This window comes from Chiloscyllium plagiosum, unplaced genomic scaffold (assembly GCF_037043375.1).
Source record: "Chiloscyllium plagiosum isolate Xiang-an unplaced genomic scaffold, Cpla_swu_hap1 HiC_scaffold_30, whole genome shotgun sequence".
Lineage (NCBI taxonomy): Eukaryota > Metazoa > Chordata > Chondrichthyes > Orectolobiformes > Hemiscylliidae > Chiloscyllium > Chiloscyllium plagiosum.
The window spans coordinates 44,280,854-44,295,352 of NW_028270168.1; the positions used below are offsets into that span (position 1 = coordinate 44,280,854).

The 14,499-nt window shown below is 41.9% G+C and overlaps 1 protein-coding gene across 1 annotated transcript; it reads left to right on the forward strand.

The window, feature by feature from the left end:
* Positions 1–1,230: 1,230 nt before the first annotated feature.
* LOC122563392 (zona pellucida-binding protein 1-like) lies at positions 1,231–2,196 on the forward strand. The gene has a single exon (XM_043717130.2). It carries the CDS (start codon positions 1,231–1,233, stop codon positions 2,194–2,196), a length of 966 nt encoding a protein of 321 aa, XP_043573065.1.
* Positions 2,197–14,499: the final 12,303 nt, after the last annotated feature.

Here is a 14,499-nt window from a genome sequence, read left to right on the forward strand (position 1 = left end):
CTTAGTCTAACCTATCTCTATCTGAACCTGCTATATTCTGTTCTCTCCATTCCTGATGAAGGGCTTTTGCCCAAAACGTCAATTTTCCTGCTCCTCGGATGCTGCCCGACCTGCTGTGATTTTCCAGCACCACTCTAATCTAGACTCTGGTTTCCAGCATCTGCGGTCTTCACTGTTGCCCTCTGTTCTCTCATTTCTAGCCCTGAGTAATCATTTTGGAAGAAGAGTTATAGTCAAGTTGTAATGTTAACTGTCCTCTCTCCAGAAATGCTGCCAGATCTGTGAAATCTTTCCAGCACACTGTATTTATTTCAGATTTCCAGTATCTACAGTATTTTGTTTTTACTTAAGTTTCTGGCAATGTTTTTCCATAAGTGTTTAACATTATCTTTCTGAATCACTGATTGATGCGATTGCAAAAGATATGAACAATGTGGGATGCAGCGATAACGAGGCATACTTAACTTGGGACTTTAGTTATATCCAGTTCCTCCAATATACTCTCCATTGTAAATGTATTGGGATCAATGGTTTGAAAAATTGAGAAATTCCTTTCCTCCCTCTTTTGAAAGTACTGACTCAGCTTCAAGCACTAACCATTCTCCATGTACGACAAAGTCAACCTTGTTCTGACCTCATTCAAGGGCCAAACACAAAACTTTTCAATGGGGTCATCATTGTCAGAAGTAGAAAATGGTCTGGGTCCTTTTTGTTTCTGGATCAGAGCCGTGGGTGTAATGGTAAGTCACCTCGTGCTGCCCTTTGATGACGGCCCCTAGCAAACTCTGAGGGTTTCTGGTACAGATGGTTGATGTCCACACGAAGCCAACTCCATTTGATAACTGAAAGATTGGAGGAGCTATGATCCTTTCAACACGAACACTTGGTTCTGGCTCGCCCAACAACTTTAAAACTGTCACCCACCAAATGAGTAGAATCCCCAACTCCGGCTGAATTCTCATTTTCCACAGCTCCACAACTGCAGCTGTATCTATGACAGTAAGGGTCCCTTTTGATGTCACAAGACACCATGTGACTTTACAACAGTGGCAATTGTGACAGAGGGATGGTACTGACATCAGACAATTACTCTGTCCTTCACCTTCAGAGAGCATAGGGGGCAAAATGAAGACAGGATGAATAAGAGAGGAAATGGAGAGGTTATTCCCACTGCTGCCCACCCTCAAATTCCTCGTTGTATATGGGCTGATCTTAAATGCCGTGCTTGGAATGACTGTCACCAACATTGAGATCTTGCAGTCAGTTGATCGTCACCCGAAGAGAAAGCAGCCCAGCCACAAATCTGCAGGAGGCAAAGTGATTGGCTCCGATGATGGCCCTGTCAAGGTCTACATCAAATTGCACAACAAAAGTCCGCGGATTCTCTGTGCAACACCACAGCTAATGAACATGGAACTCATGGATCCCACTTTCACTTGGAAAGGACCGAAGGGAATAGACCTTTCAAATAAACCCAACGTAAAGATAACACTGACGGGTACCCTGATCATTAATAACTTCAGCAAGGAATTGTCAGGGGTCTACATATGCACCATTCTCTTTTACAATCCGAGCACTAAAGCCTTGCAGTCTTTGAGTTTGAAGTATTTTCTGTATGCGTACCTTGACCCCAACTATACCTATGAATTTCAGATCCAATACCATGCTGCTGACTGTCACAATTCGTACAACAGTCTCTTCCTAAAGAGGTTGCACACAGCTTTGAACCAGCTAGTCTCAGATCTGGCCTACACGATCAGTATACATAAATCAGAATGCCACACGCTGAAGGTGCCCTTGGCGGGCATACAGTACGAGCTGTTCCTAACGCTCAAAGTGCACCTGGATGTGGAAGTGCTGGACATCATCTGCGAGAGAGACTTGGAAGAGTGCGATCACAACCTGCGGTTGGAGAAGGTGAGGCACCGGATAGAAGCCTTCTTTGGCAAGCAGGCGGACACATACCGGGAGATCAGCGGCCTGCTGCCTTCCGTCTACTACATCGACGGCACGTTGCAAGTGATCCAGGTCGACCGTTGCAAGCCCGGCTACGGCAAGGACCGCAAGAAGCACCCGCAATGTGGGGAATGCTGTGTGGTGTGTAGCCCGGGGACATACAGCAGCGGCCACCAGGTGACTTGCTTGCTCTGTGCCGACGCTATCCATTTCGGAGAATCAGACTGTGAAACTGAGTGAGTGGTTTCCTCAAACTTTGATTAGTCATTAGCCCTGACCTTTGCCCAGTTGGTGCTGGTGATGTTTCTTTTTTTTTTACTAACGTAAGAAGGTATCAGGAAAGAAGCCCCAGGTCATATATACAGAAAGGTGGCATCCTGCATCTTCAATAAAATACATCCGCCTGTTTCCATCTGGTCTGTTGTAAGATTCTACTCATATTGGGTAGAATGGGGTTGGAAACTCAGTGGAGGTTATTATGGGTGCTGGTGTGCATTTTAATAAAAGAAATTGATATGAATGAATGAATGTTTATTTTTGAAATGTATCTTATTCCCGACAGACAGTAATGCTTTGTTAATAAAAAGTTTGGAATATAATTTTGGTCACAAGGAGTTGTTTTCTCACGGTGATGAAATGTTCAAGACTTCTTCAGAGAGGGTGAAGGTTGCTTTCTGACAGACTGCAGCTGATTAAACTATATTTTTATCATTATCCGACCACCACTGTGACAAAAGCATTATAGTTTTCACCCATCCATGCCCCAAGTTCCCTTATTCCTGCTCAGGGTTGCCACATTTAGATGGATTTCAGGAGCTCCATCACATAACCCCAGCCCCAAACCTCTAAGTGCCCCCTCTGCAAGCATTGTTTTCATATAATTTGATCAACTTGCTTACTTAGTGGGGGGACTCATTTTACACTAATGATGACATGTGGTTTATTATCGTTAAAACACAAGATTGATCTTTATACACAACTTTACAAAACCAGTCTTTCCTTCTAATAGTGCTCTAATAGTGGGCAGTATGGTAATTCAGTGGTTGGTACTGCTGCCTTACAGTGCCAGAGACCCAGGTTCAATTCCACACTCCGGCAACTGTCTGTGTGCAGTTTGCACATTCTCCCCGTGTCTGTGTGGGATTCCTCCGGGTGTTCCAGTTTCCTCCCAAAATGTGCAGTTAGATGCATTAGCCATGCTAAACTACCCGTAATGTGCAGGGATGTGCAGTGCTAAATGAATTAGTTGTGAAAAATGCAGGGTTACAGAGATGGGGTAGGGGGATGGATTTGGGTGGGATGCTACTGAGAGTCGGTGTGTACTCAATGGGCCGAATGGCCTTCTTGGACACTGTAAGGATTCCTGATCCCGAGTAACCTTACAGTTCTTAAATTTAGATTAGAGTGGCACTGAAAAAGCGCAGCAGGTCAGGCAGCATCCGAGGAGCAGGAAAATAGATGTTTTGGGCAAAAGCCCTTCATCAGGAATGAGACTGGGAGCCTCGGGGGCGGAGAGATAAATGGGAAGGGGATGGGGCTGGGGGGATGCCCATTTACTGGCTTAAAATCTGCTGTGAGAGAGCAAGATGTCAAGAAGTATATATTAGCTGGATTATATCTTGTAAAACTGAAGTTTCGGCTGTTCTTCCTGCTCTCAGACTTCCTGTTTCTTGATCCTGATATTTTCTGGAGTGTGTGTGTTTGACTGCTCTAATTTGAGTGGCTTCTTTGAACAAGTTATCTGGGTCATTTTGAGTACAGTAGTTTAGCAGTAATTTGATGTAAAAATGTAATTAGCATAATTTTAATTGAGTTTCTCTCTCAGGAAAGGTGTTACAAAAGACAGTATTGGACATTGTAATTTACCTAATTGATTGAGCTGACCCAAGGAGTTGAGCTGTCTCAAAACCAGTTCTACTGAGATCTATTGTTACACCTGAAACCTTGCAGCATTGTCTCATCAACAACCCACTCAATCGTCAATCAAGGTGAATGCCTTGCATATCTGTCCCACTTGACAGGGAATGCTGCAAGCTTCCTGGTTTAATATCTGTTCTTCTGTCTCAATAACACCTATTCAGCATAATCAATCAAAGGTGACTAGTTCGCATACCTGTCTGTCTGGACTGATCCAATTTCCAGCACGCTGTTCAGTTGGTCAGTTTCCCAGCATGCCTCTCAATTGGCCAATATTGTTTTCAGTGTCCCACAAGAATCCCTACAGTGTGGGAACAAGCCTTTCAGCCCAACAAGTCCACACTGACCCTCCGAAGAGTATCCCACCCAGACCCAATCCCCTACCCTATTACTTTACATTTACCCCTGACTAATGCACCTAACCTACACATCCCTGAACACTGTGGACAATTTAGCATGGCCAATTCATCTAACCTACATATCTCTGGATTGTGGGGGGGGGGGGGGAAACCAGAGCACTTGAAGGAAACCCACGCAGACATGGGGAGGATATGCAAACTCCACACAGCCAGTCGCCTGAGGTTGGAATCGAACTCAGTCTGTGAGACTGCAGTGCTAACCACTGAGCCACTATGCCACCCAAAAGAGTTATTATTTTATTTGAAAGAGACATTCCACTGCCTACACCATTCACAAACCCCTACCATTGGGGTACCTGGCATGTTCATCATCATTTTATCCCACCTTCCTGCATCAACTGCTAAGCAATCCTTTTCCTGCCCAATAGAATGATTATAGAGTCATAATGTCATAGAGATATACAGCACAGAAACAGATCCTTCGGTCCAATTCATCCATGCCAACCAGGTATCTTCCATTAATCCAGTCCCATTTGCCTGCATTTGGCCCATATCCCTCCAAACCCTCATCCAGGTTCCTTTTAAATGTATTAACTGTTCTAGTCACCACTACTTACTCTGGCAGCTCATTCCATACACACACCACGCTCTGCATGAAAAAGTTGACCCTTAGGTCCGTTTTAAATCTTTCCCCTCTCACCTTAAACCTATGCCCTCTGGTTATGGACTCCCCTACACCATAAAAAAGACCTTGTCTATTTACTCTATCCATGCCCCTCGTGGTTTTTCAATTCTTGTTTATCAATCCAAAACTTTCTTTCCAACTACAGAGTCCCAGAATGTTCATGGTGCTGAAGAAGGTCATTTGGCTCAGTGACTCCGCATTAATTCTTACCATTTCCCTGTGAAGCTGAGCATCATTTCAATTCAAATAATCATTGGATGCCCATCAGAAAGCCTCAACTGAGTCTGCCTCCACCACACTTTCATGCACCACATTCCAAACCTTGATGAATATCTTTTTCTCACATTGCTTTTGCCATTTTTACAAACTACTTTAAATCTGTTAGGGGAAAGTGAGGACTGCAGATGCTGGAGATCAGAGTCGAGGGTGTGGTGCTGGAAAGACACAGCAGGTCAGGCAGCATCCGAGGAGCAGGAGAATCGACATTTGAAGAAGGGCTTTTGGCCGAAACGTCGATTCTCCTGCTTCTTGGATGCTGCCTGACCTGCTGTGTCTTTCCAGAACCACACTCTCTACTTTAAATCTGTGCTCTCAACCTCAATATTTTTACAAGTTGGAACAATTTCTCCCTATCTATTCCATCCAGATGCCTCAGGATTTTGAAAACTTCAAACAAATCTCCTCTTTGCCTTTTCTTAGAAGGGCTTATGTTTGAAACATCGACTCTCCCGATCCAGGGATGTTGCCTGACCTTCTGTGCTTTTCCAATGCCACACTTTTCGAACAAAAATACAAGACCCAACTTCTCCATTTTATCTGTGTAACTGAACTATCTCACCCCTGGACTTATTCTTGTAAACCTTGTAAGAAGTCCCTCCAGTGTTTCTGAAGAGGCCTATCCAGAATTGTGCACAACACTCCAGCTGATCGCTACCTAGTCTCTTATGAAATCTCCAGCATTTTCAGAACTGTTTATCCATCGAGTGTTGAAAGAAAATAAAAACAAGAGACAAAGTATTTTTAATGTGTCAGTTTTCCCAATGCTCAGATGGAGGAGAATGAGGAGAGTTAGAAAATCCCTATTCTTTGAAGCCAGAGTTAAGTGCAATCCTTTTCACATCCATCTTTAAATTCTCCAGTCAGCTGTTTCAATATGATCCCAGTCAGTTAATCTTGGATTATACACTGGAGAGGGAGCATTGAATTAATCTCAGTGTTAAAAAAACAGAAATGTTGGGGGAATGCACTGGCAGAAGAGATGAGAATCTCCACACTGCTTCTATAGCCCTGAGTCAGTCAATGCCAGAGTTGATTAAATATCACCATTCAGTATCAACACCAACTGTATTAAATTGGCGAGAATCAATGTGAGAAATTGCAAGGTGGATCTCTGAAATCAAAGTATCACAAATGTAATGTTTCCTTCTGTGACAAATGCACAGACATAAATGGCAAATGTGACATTTGTGTAAAACTGACGGAATTGGAAAGGATATCATTAAACTAGAAAGAGTGCAGAAAGGATTTACTCAGCTGCTACCTGGATAGGGACGTTTGAGTTATAAGAGGAGGCTGAATAGGTTGCAACCTTTCTCCCTGGAGTATAGGAGACAGAGAGGTAAGTTTATGGAAACCTATAAAGTCATGGGACGCAGAGATAAGGTAGAAAGCCGACAGCTTTTCCCCATGACAGGGGAGTCTAAAACTAGAGGGCATAGGTTTAAGGTGAGGGGGAGAGTACAAAACATTCCAGAGGTCCAATTTGTTTCCCACAGGGGCAGTGAGTGTCTGGAATGGGCAGGTAGTGGTGGAGGTGAGTACAATTTTGTAATTCAGGAAACATTTGGACATGTACATGGATGGAGGGATATGTAGGTATGGAGGGATATGGACCAAATGTAGTCAAAACAAAACTAGTGTAATTGGTAAAAGTGGACGGTATGGGCAAATTGGGCTGAGGACTTCTTTCCATGCTGTAAACCTCGATGACTCTATGACTCTAATTAGATCCGCTGTTTATTACTCAGCACTGATGACAATGGGTACTGATATATTAGGAAAGCAGTCTTCCATGCCATCCTCAAAAATGCTGTTCCACTCAAACATATCATAGCTGACCTATACCTCAACTTTATCCTCCCACACCTGAATGCCTTAACCCAACACAAAACTACAAATCGCAGTCTCATGAGCCCCAATGAGCCCAAAGTGCCCGCGACCCTTTGCTTGACAGAGCTCTGAAATGCCAGCACAACTTTGGGCGACACGGTGGCACAGTTGCCTCACAGTACTGCTGCCTCACAGCGCCAGAGACCTGGGTTCAATTCCCGCCTCAGGCAACTCTCTGTGTGGAGTTTGCACATTCTCCCCGTGTCTGCGTGGGTTTCCTCCGGATGCTCCAGTTTCCTTCCACAGTACAAAAATGTGCAGGTTAGGTGAATTGGCCATGCTAAATTGCCCGTAGTGTTAGGTGTAGAGGAATGGGTCTGGGTGAGTTGCGTTTCGGCGGGTCAGTGTGGACTTGTTGGGCCGAAGGGCCTGTTTCCACACTGTAAGTAATCTAATCTAATCAAAAAAAACTTGCGTGAAAAACAGCTTCCTGATTAGTCTGACTGTAATATTAAAGTTAATAGAAACAGATAATCCAGGATCTACTCAGCAGGTCTGGTTGCATCTGTGCAGAGAAAAACAGAATTAATGTTTCTGCTTTCTGTCCTTGTTCCTGTTTCAATTGCAGAAGAAATAGTTGCTCCAACTCTACCTCATTAAACCTTCAAACCTTAACATGTTCAATGCCTCAATCTTCTATGCTGAAGAGAAAAATATTTAAATGTTCTACAAACTAAAATCTGAAACAACTTGCAATTGTAAATTCAGAATTGTTATTTCATCTTGTTCAGTTGCAAATAACTATATAAATTGTCAGTTTGAAAGTTAGTGGCCTTTGAGATAAAAATTAATTTTGGAAAATGCAGAGAACATCTTATTGTGTCGGCCGTCTGCTGTTTCTTCTCTTATATTTTTGAATCAACTTATTCAGAAATGCTGTGGCCAAATGATTGCAGCTGCTGGAATCTGTACTGAAAACAAAAAATGGAGAACACTTATCGGGACTAAAATATTAGGTTGCTTTCTCTCCATGGATGCTGCCTGACCCATTGTGATCTCCAGCATTTTTTGTTTTCTATTCAGAGATTTTATTACACACCTCTGGAGTGTTGGGGGGAGGGGGGCTTGAACCCAGGTCTCTTTGTCCAGAGGTAGGGAACACTACCACAGCACCACAAGAGAACTCTCTCACTTCTTGACATCAACACAAACAAACTGTACTTACCTGTCTCTCTTTCTCAGTCTATCTCACAAAAAAGGATATTCCAACTCCATTTTGGCTTAGCCCCTTCACCCCTCCCTCACTTTTGATGGTTTGCATTGCCATTAATGAGCTTTATATGCAAATTAATTAACTGGAGAACATAGAATCTCTACAGTGTGGAAACAGGCCTTTCGGCCCAACAAGTCCACACCAACCCTTCAAAGAGTAACCCACCCAGACCCTTTCCTTTAACCTATGATCCTATATTTACCCCTGACTAATGCATCTAACCTACATACCCCTGAACACGATGGACAATTTAGCATGGCCAATCCACTAACCTGCACATCTTTGGATTGTGGGATTAAACCAACACAGACACAGGGAGAATGTGCAAACGGCACACAGCCAATCACTTGAGACTGGAATCAAACTCACGTCCCTGGCGCTGTGAGGCAGCAGTGCTAATCACTGAGCCATTGTGTCATTATTTACTGGGGTGGTTAATCAATAAGAAAAGTCTCTGGGTGATTTGGTGATTGCAAAAAAAAGATCAATTGTTTGTAAGAGAATGTCTGGATACATGGAAACAAAAAGGATAAAAGTTCATGTTGCAACAGAGGATGAGGAACTAAAGATACTGGATAGGATAAAAATAGAAAGACAGAGGGTGCTAAATAAGTTCGGCATCATTCAAGAGTACCTAGGTATGGAGTTCTAACGGGATGATGTAGCTTGGTTGGTAAAGGAATGATTTGGAGGAGTCAGTGTTGGAGTGGGTGGACAAAGTTAAAAATCACACAATACCAGGTTATAGTCCAACAGGTTTATTTGGAAGCACTAGCTTTCGAAGCATTGCTTTTTCATTAGGTGGAACCAACGAATGAAGGAGCAGTGTTTCAAAACCTAGAGCTTCCAAATAAACCTGTTGGACTATAACCTGGTGTTGTGTGATTTTTAAATTGGTAAAGGAAGATATTGCACAATAGTAGAAGCTCTGACCACAATATTTGCTGTGTTGTGGAGTTGGGCTCTGCAATGTCTATTCAAAAGAACAACAAAACTTGGAACTGTAGGTTAATCACTCTGACATTGGTCTCATGCCAGTGCTGGAAAATTGAGACAACATTACGAAGAACAAAATTAATTCTCAGTTGAAGAATGCATCAATAAGAGAGTTTGTTAATGGCACGTCACGTGTCAATGCCATGATGGAGTTCTTTAACTAAGTAACATAAATGGTTGAGCAAGTTGAAGAAACTTTACATTAAAGGATTGAAAATGAATGATTTAACAAAATTGGTCAGAAAATAGCAGCAGATGAAAATAAAGAGATGGCCATAACTTTGTTACGTTAATGATTAAGGATTGAGAGAGTGTGAGGTGGTGAATGAATATTATTCTGAATGGAGAGAACTGAGCAATGGGGATGCCTCTGAAATTAACATCAGGATCACGTTTTACTTGATATATATAAATGACCTGGACTTGTAGATATTCCTAATTTTCAGGATTTCAGATTGTACAAAATCTGCATTGTAATAGTGTAGAGGAAAACAACAGACTCAAGACCCTTTGATAAAGTACCATGGGATGGAATTGCCAGCAAAGCTCATGAAATGAAACAGATAGCAGCAGCAAGGATGAAAAGTTGGCTGAGTGACAGGGAAAAGAGAACTGTTTGTCAAACTGGAGGATGGCATACAGTTTGGTATGAGCATTAGAAACACTGCTTTTTTTTTTAAATCAATCTTAATTATTTAAACTTCAGCAGGTAAGGTACAATTTTGAAATTTGCAGGTAACACAAAACTTAGAATTCATGTAAATTGTGAGAAAGGTTTTGATAAACTTCTTTATTTTTATGCATTTATATTCTACGTTTTGGTTTACTTTTCTGCACTGGAAAATGGTGACACTATACAACACTTTTCATTGTATTTTGTAACAAAATATATATGACAATAAATAAATCTAATCAATTATAGATAGGTTGTTGGAGTTGGTAAACATATGGCAGATTAAAATACACAGAAGTCCATGGTGGTACATTTTGGAAAGATAAATGAGGAAAGGCAATATAGATTTAAAAGTACAATTCTGAAGGACCAGATATTAGATTAGATTACATACAGTGTGGAAACAAGCCTTTTGGCCCAACCAGTTCACACCAGCCCTCCAAAGAGTAACCCAACCAGACCCATTTCCTTCTGACTAACTTACCTAACACTATGGGCAATTTAGCTTGGCCAATTCACCTGACCTGCACATCTTTGGACTGTGGGAGGAAACCCATGCAGACACGAGGAGAATGTGCAAACTCCATACAGACAGTCACCCGAGGCTAGAATTGAACCTGGGACCCTGGTGCTGTGAAGCGGCAGTGCTAAGCATCATGCCACCCCTTTCTTGGGGGTATATAGGAATAAATCATTCAGATGAAGAAACATTGAAAACTGGTTCAAGAGGCATATGAGATCCAGGGCTTTATCTATCAAGGCATAGAAAACAAAAACAAGGACATTACAATAAACCTTAATATAACACTAAGTTAGATTCAACTTGCACTAAATTGCTGGGCACTGCGCTGTAAGAAGCATTGAAATTCAGGAAAGATTTATTTCAAGGCAGTTGGGACATTGGAGTAAGGAACACTTACTGCGACTGTACAAGGTGTTGGTGAGATCACATCTCGATTACAGTGAGCAGTTTTGGTCCCCATATAAAGGAAAGATATTATTTAATTGGAGGCAGTGCAGCGCAGTTTCGCCAGGATGATCTCTGGTATGGAGGGATTGTCTTATGAGCAAAGGCTAAATAGATTGAGACTCTACTCACTAGAGTTCAGAAAATTGAGGTGATCTCATCGTAACATATTGAGTTCTTAAGGAGTTTGTCATGGTAAATGCTGAGAGGATGTTTCCCCTTGTGGAAGAGTCTAGGACAAGAAGCATAGTCTCAAAATAAAAGGGTGCTGGAGATAATGATCCATTTCTTCTCTCAGAGAGCTGTGGGTCTTTGGAACTACTTGCCATAGAGACCTGCAGGGGCTGAGTCGTTGTGTATATTTAAGGCTGAGAGAGATAGATTTTGATCAGTAGGAGAATCAAGGGTTATGGGGACAAGGCAAGAAAGTGGACGTGAAGAATGTCAGATCAACTGTGATCTTGCTGAATGGTAGGTCAGGCTGGAGGAACTGAGCAGCTTACACCTGTCCCTATATGTCAGGGTCTTATAAAGGACTTATGGGAATGGTTCCATGGACATGGGTCATCGGTTACATGAAGAGTTTGGACAAGCTGAGTTAGTCAAGATGCAGTTTAATAGAAGTGCTCAAGATTATGTGGATCCAGTCAACTTGGATAAAGAAAAATCTTTCCTATTAATAGTAAGGTCCAGACGATATGGATTTAAAGTGAATGGCAATTGAACCTAAGGCAATATCAAGAATAGCATTTTGACATGGTTAGAATCACAAATACATTGCCCTAGTGTATGGTGAAGGCAGGTTTAATTGTGGATTTCAAAAGGGGATTAGTTAACCATCTAAAAGGAGAACAATTTCAGGACTATTTACAGAACCATGGAGTCCTACAGCATGGAGACAGGCTCTTTGGCCCAGTACTCAATGGTCTGAGTTATGGGGAGAGGTTGGACAAGCTAGGACAAGCCATGCCGACCAAAATGTCCATCAACATTAACCCCATTTCGTTACTTAGCTCATATCCTTCTAATCCTTTCCTATCCATGTATTTGTCCAAATGCCTTTTAAATGTTGTTAACGTGCCTGCCTCAACTACTTCCACTGGCAACTCATTCCACATGCATACCACCCTCTGTGTAAAAAGGTTGACCTTCAGGTTCCCTTTTATTATTTCCCCTCTAACCTTAAGCTGATGCCCTCTACTCATTGATTCCCAACCCTGGGAAAAATTCTGAGTGCATTCACTCTATCCGTGCCTCTCATGATCTTATACACTTCTATAAGATCACCCTTCAGTCTCCTACACTCTAAAGAAAAATGTCCTAGCTTGTTCAACCTCTCCCCATAACTCAGACCATTGAGTACTGGCAACATCCTTGTAAATTTCTTTCCAGTTTAATAACATCCTTCCTATAGCAAGGTAACCAAAACTGAATACAATACTCCAAGTGCAGCCTCAGTAACGTCCTGTAAAACTGCAACATAACTTCCCAATTTCTATACTCAATGGCCTGACTGATGAAGGCCAGTGTCCAAAAAGCTGCTTCATTACCTGTGACACCACTTTCAGAGAACCATGCATGTGAACTCCAAGGTCCCTTTATTCCACTATGCTCTTTAAGGCCCTACCATTCACCATGAAACTCCTACCTTGATTTGACTGTCCAAAGACCTCACATTTATCTATACTAAACTCCATTTGCCATATCTTGGCTCACTTCCCAGCTGATCAAGGTCCTGCTGCAGTTTCTGATAACCTTCCTCATTGTCCATAATACAACCTATCATAGTGTAATCTGCAAACTTACTAATCATACCTTGTACATTCTCATCCGAATCATTGGTGTTGATTAACAAACAGCAATGGGCCCAGCGCCGACCCCTGAGGCACTCCACTAGTCATAAGCCTCCAGTCTGACAAGCATCATTCAACTATTACCAACTGCCTCCTACCATCAAGCCATTTGTGTATCTAATTTACCAGCTCTCGGATTCCATGTAGTCTATATTTCCAGAACAGTCAACCATGTGGAACCTTATTAAGGACTTTACTGAAATCCATATCGACTATGTTTACTGCCCTGCCCTCACCAACCTTGCTGTTCACTTCATCAAAGAACTCTAACAGATTTGTGAGGCATGTTCTCCCACACACAAAACCATGTTGACTATTCCTAATCAAACTCTGTCTTGCTAAATGCATGTGTATGCTATCTCTCAGAATCTTTTCAAGTAACTTACCCACCACAGATGTTAGGCTTACTGGTCTATAGTTCCTATGCTTTTCTGTGCAGCCCTTCTTGAATCAGGGCACAACATTCGTTACCTTCCAGTCTTCCGGGACCTCACCCATGGCTGACAATGATGCAGAGATATCGGCTATTGGTAAAGGCTAGGTGTATGGACTTAGCTGAGTTGCTTTTGTTGAGGGCTAGGCAAAAGTGAGGACTGCAGATGCTGGAGATCAGAGTATAGATTAGACTGGTGCTGGAAAAGCACAGCAGGTCAGGCAGCTTCTGAGGAGCAGGAAAATCGACATGTCAGGCAAACGCCCTTCATCAGGAATGTAGAGGGCCAGCAGAGTCAAAGTAGGGCAAATAGCGTCCCTCTATTTCATAGCCATTCTCTGATCATGTCGTTTAGACATACTAATGCAATTTAATTTGGATAAGTGCTTTGGAAGTAACAACATGGTAATTTAGATAGTCATAATTTGAACCTATTCACATCATGATTATTGTTACATAAATACGCCCTTATTGTTAGACTATTAAAGAAATCAGCTTCATATTCATTAATGGTTCGAGCAAGACTTGCATTATTATTTATTAAAAGGAGCAAAAGAAATCAAAGATGAAGGTAGCTAACTATAGCAGGGAAATGTTTAGCCATTCATAGAGGGATCCAGCACCAGTGGACTCAAAACAAAGATATACATTTCCACAAAAGGAAATGGTCGACCCTTTCCCTTATCCTAATGCCTTTTAGAAAACTACTGCATGTCACAGAACACCTTTGTTTGAACATCTCTAATACTTCAATGACATCACCAGCTTTTTAATTCACAATGGCCTGGAGTTGCACGCTCATTGCCATTTCATCTTCAATTAATTCTACTAGTTTTTTCTCTTTTGCTGCTCTAATTTGAGTTGTTTTTTTCCTCTCAAACCAATTCAGTATTTATTTATTTAAAGTGCTATCATTATTGATGATTGAGGACAGGGATATCTCAGATTCATTGTTTAATTATCCACCTGTTCATGACTGATATGGCAGGGCTTCAGAACTTGGATTTCTTTCATTAGTTGTGGGATTGCTTATTTCTGCATAATATGTTACTTCAGCAGCATTTTTAAAAATTCCTTCATGGGATAGTGCACCACTGCCTCAGTCAAATTTTATTGCACATCATTAAATATCCAGAGGTCACTTAAGAGTCAATCGCATTGCTGTGGGTCTGGAGTCACTTACCCAGATCAGGTAAATATGGCAGATTTCTTCACCTAAGGGCCAGGTGAGTTTTAACAATAATCGACAGTGATTACATAATCACAAGTTTCTCCCAG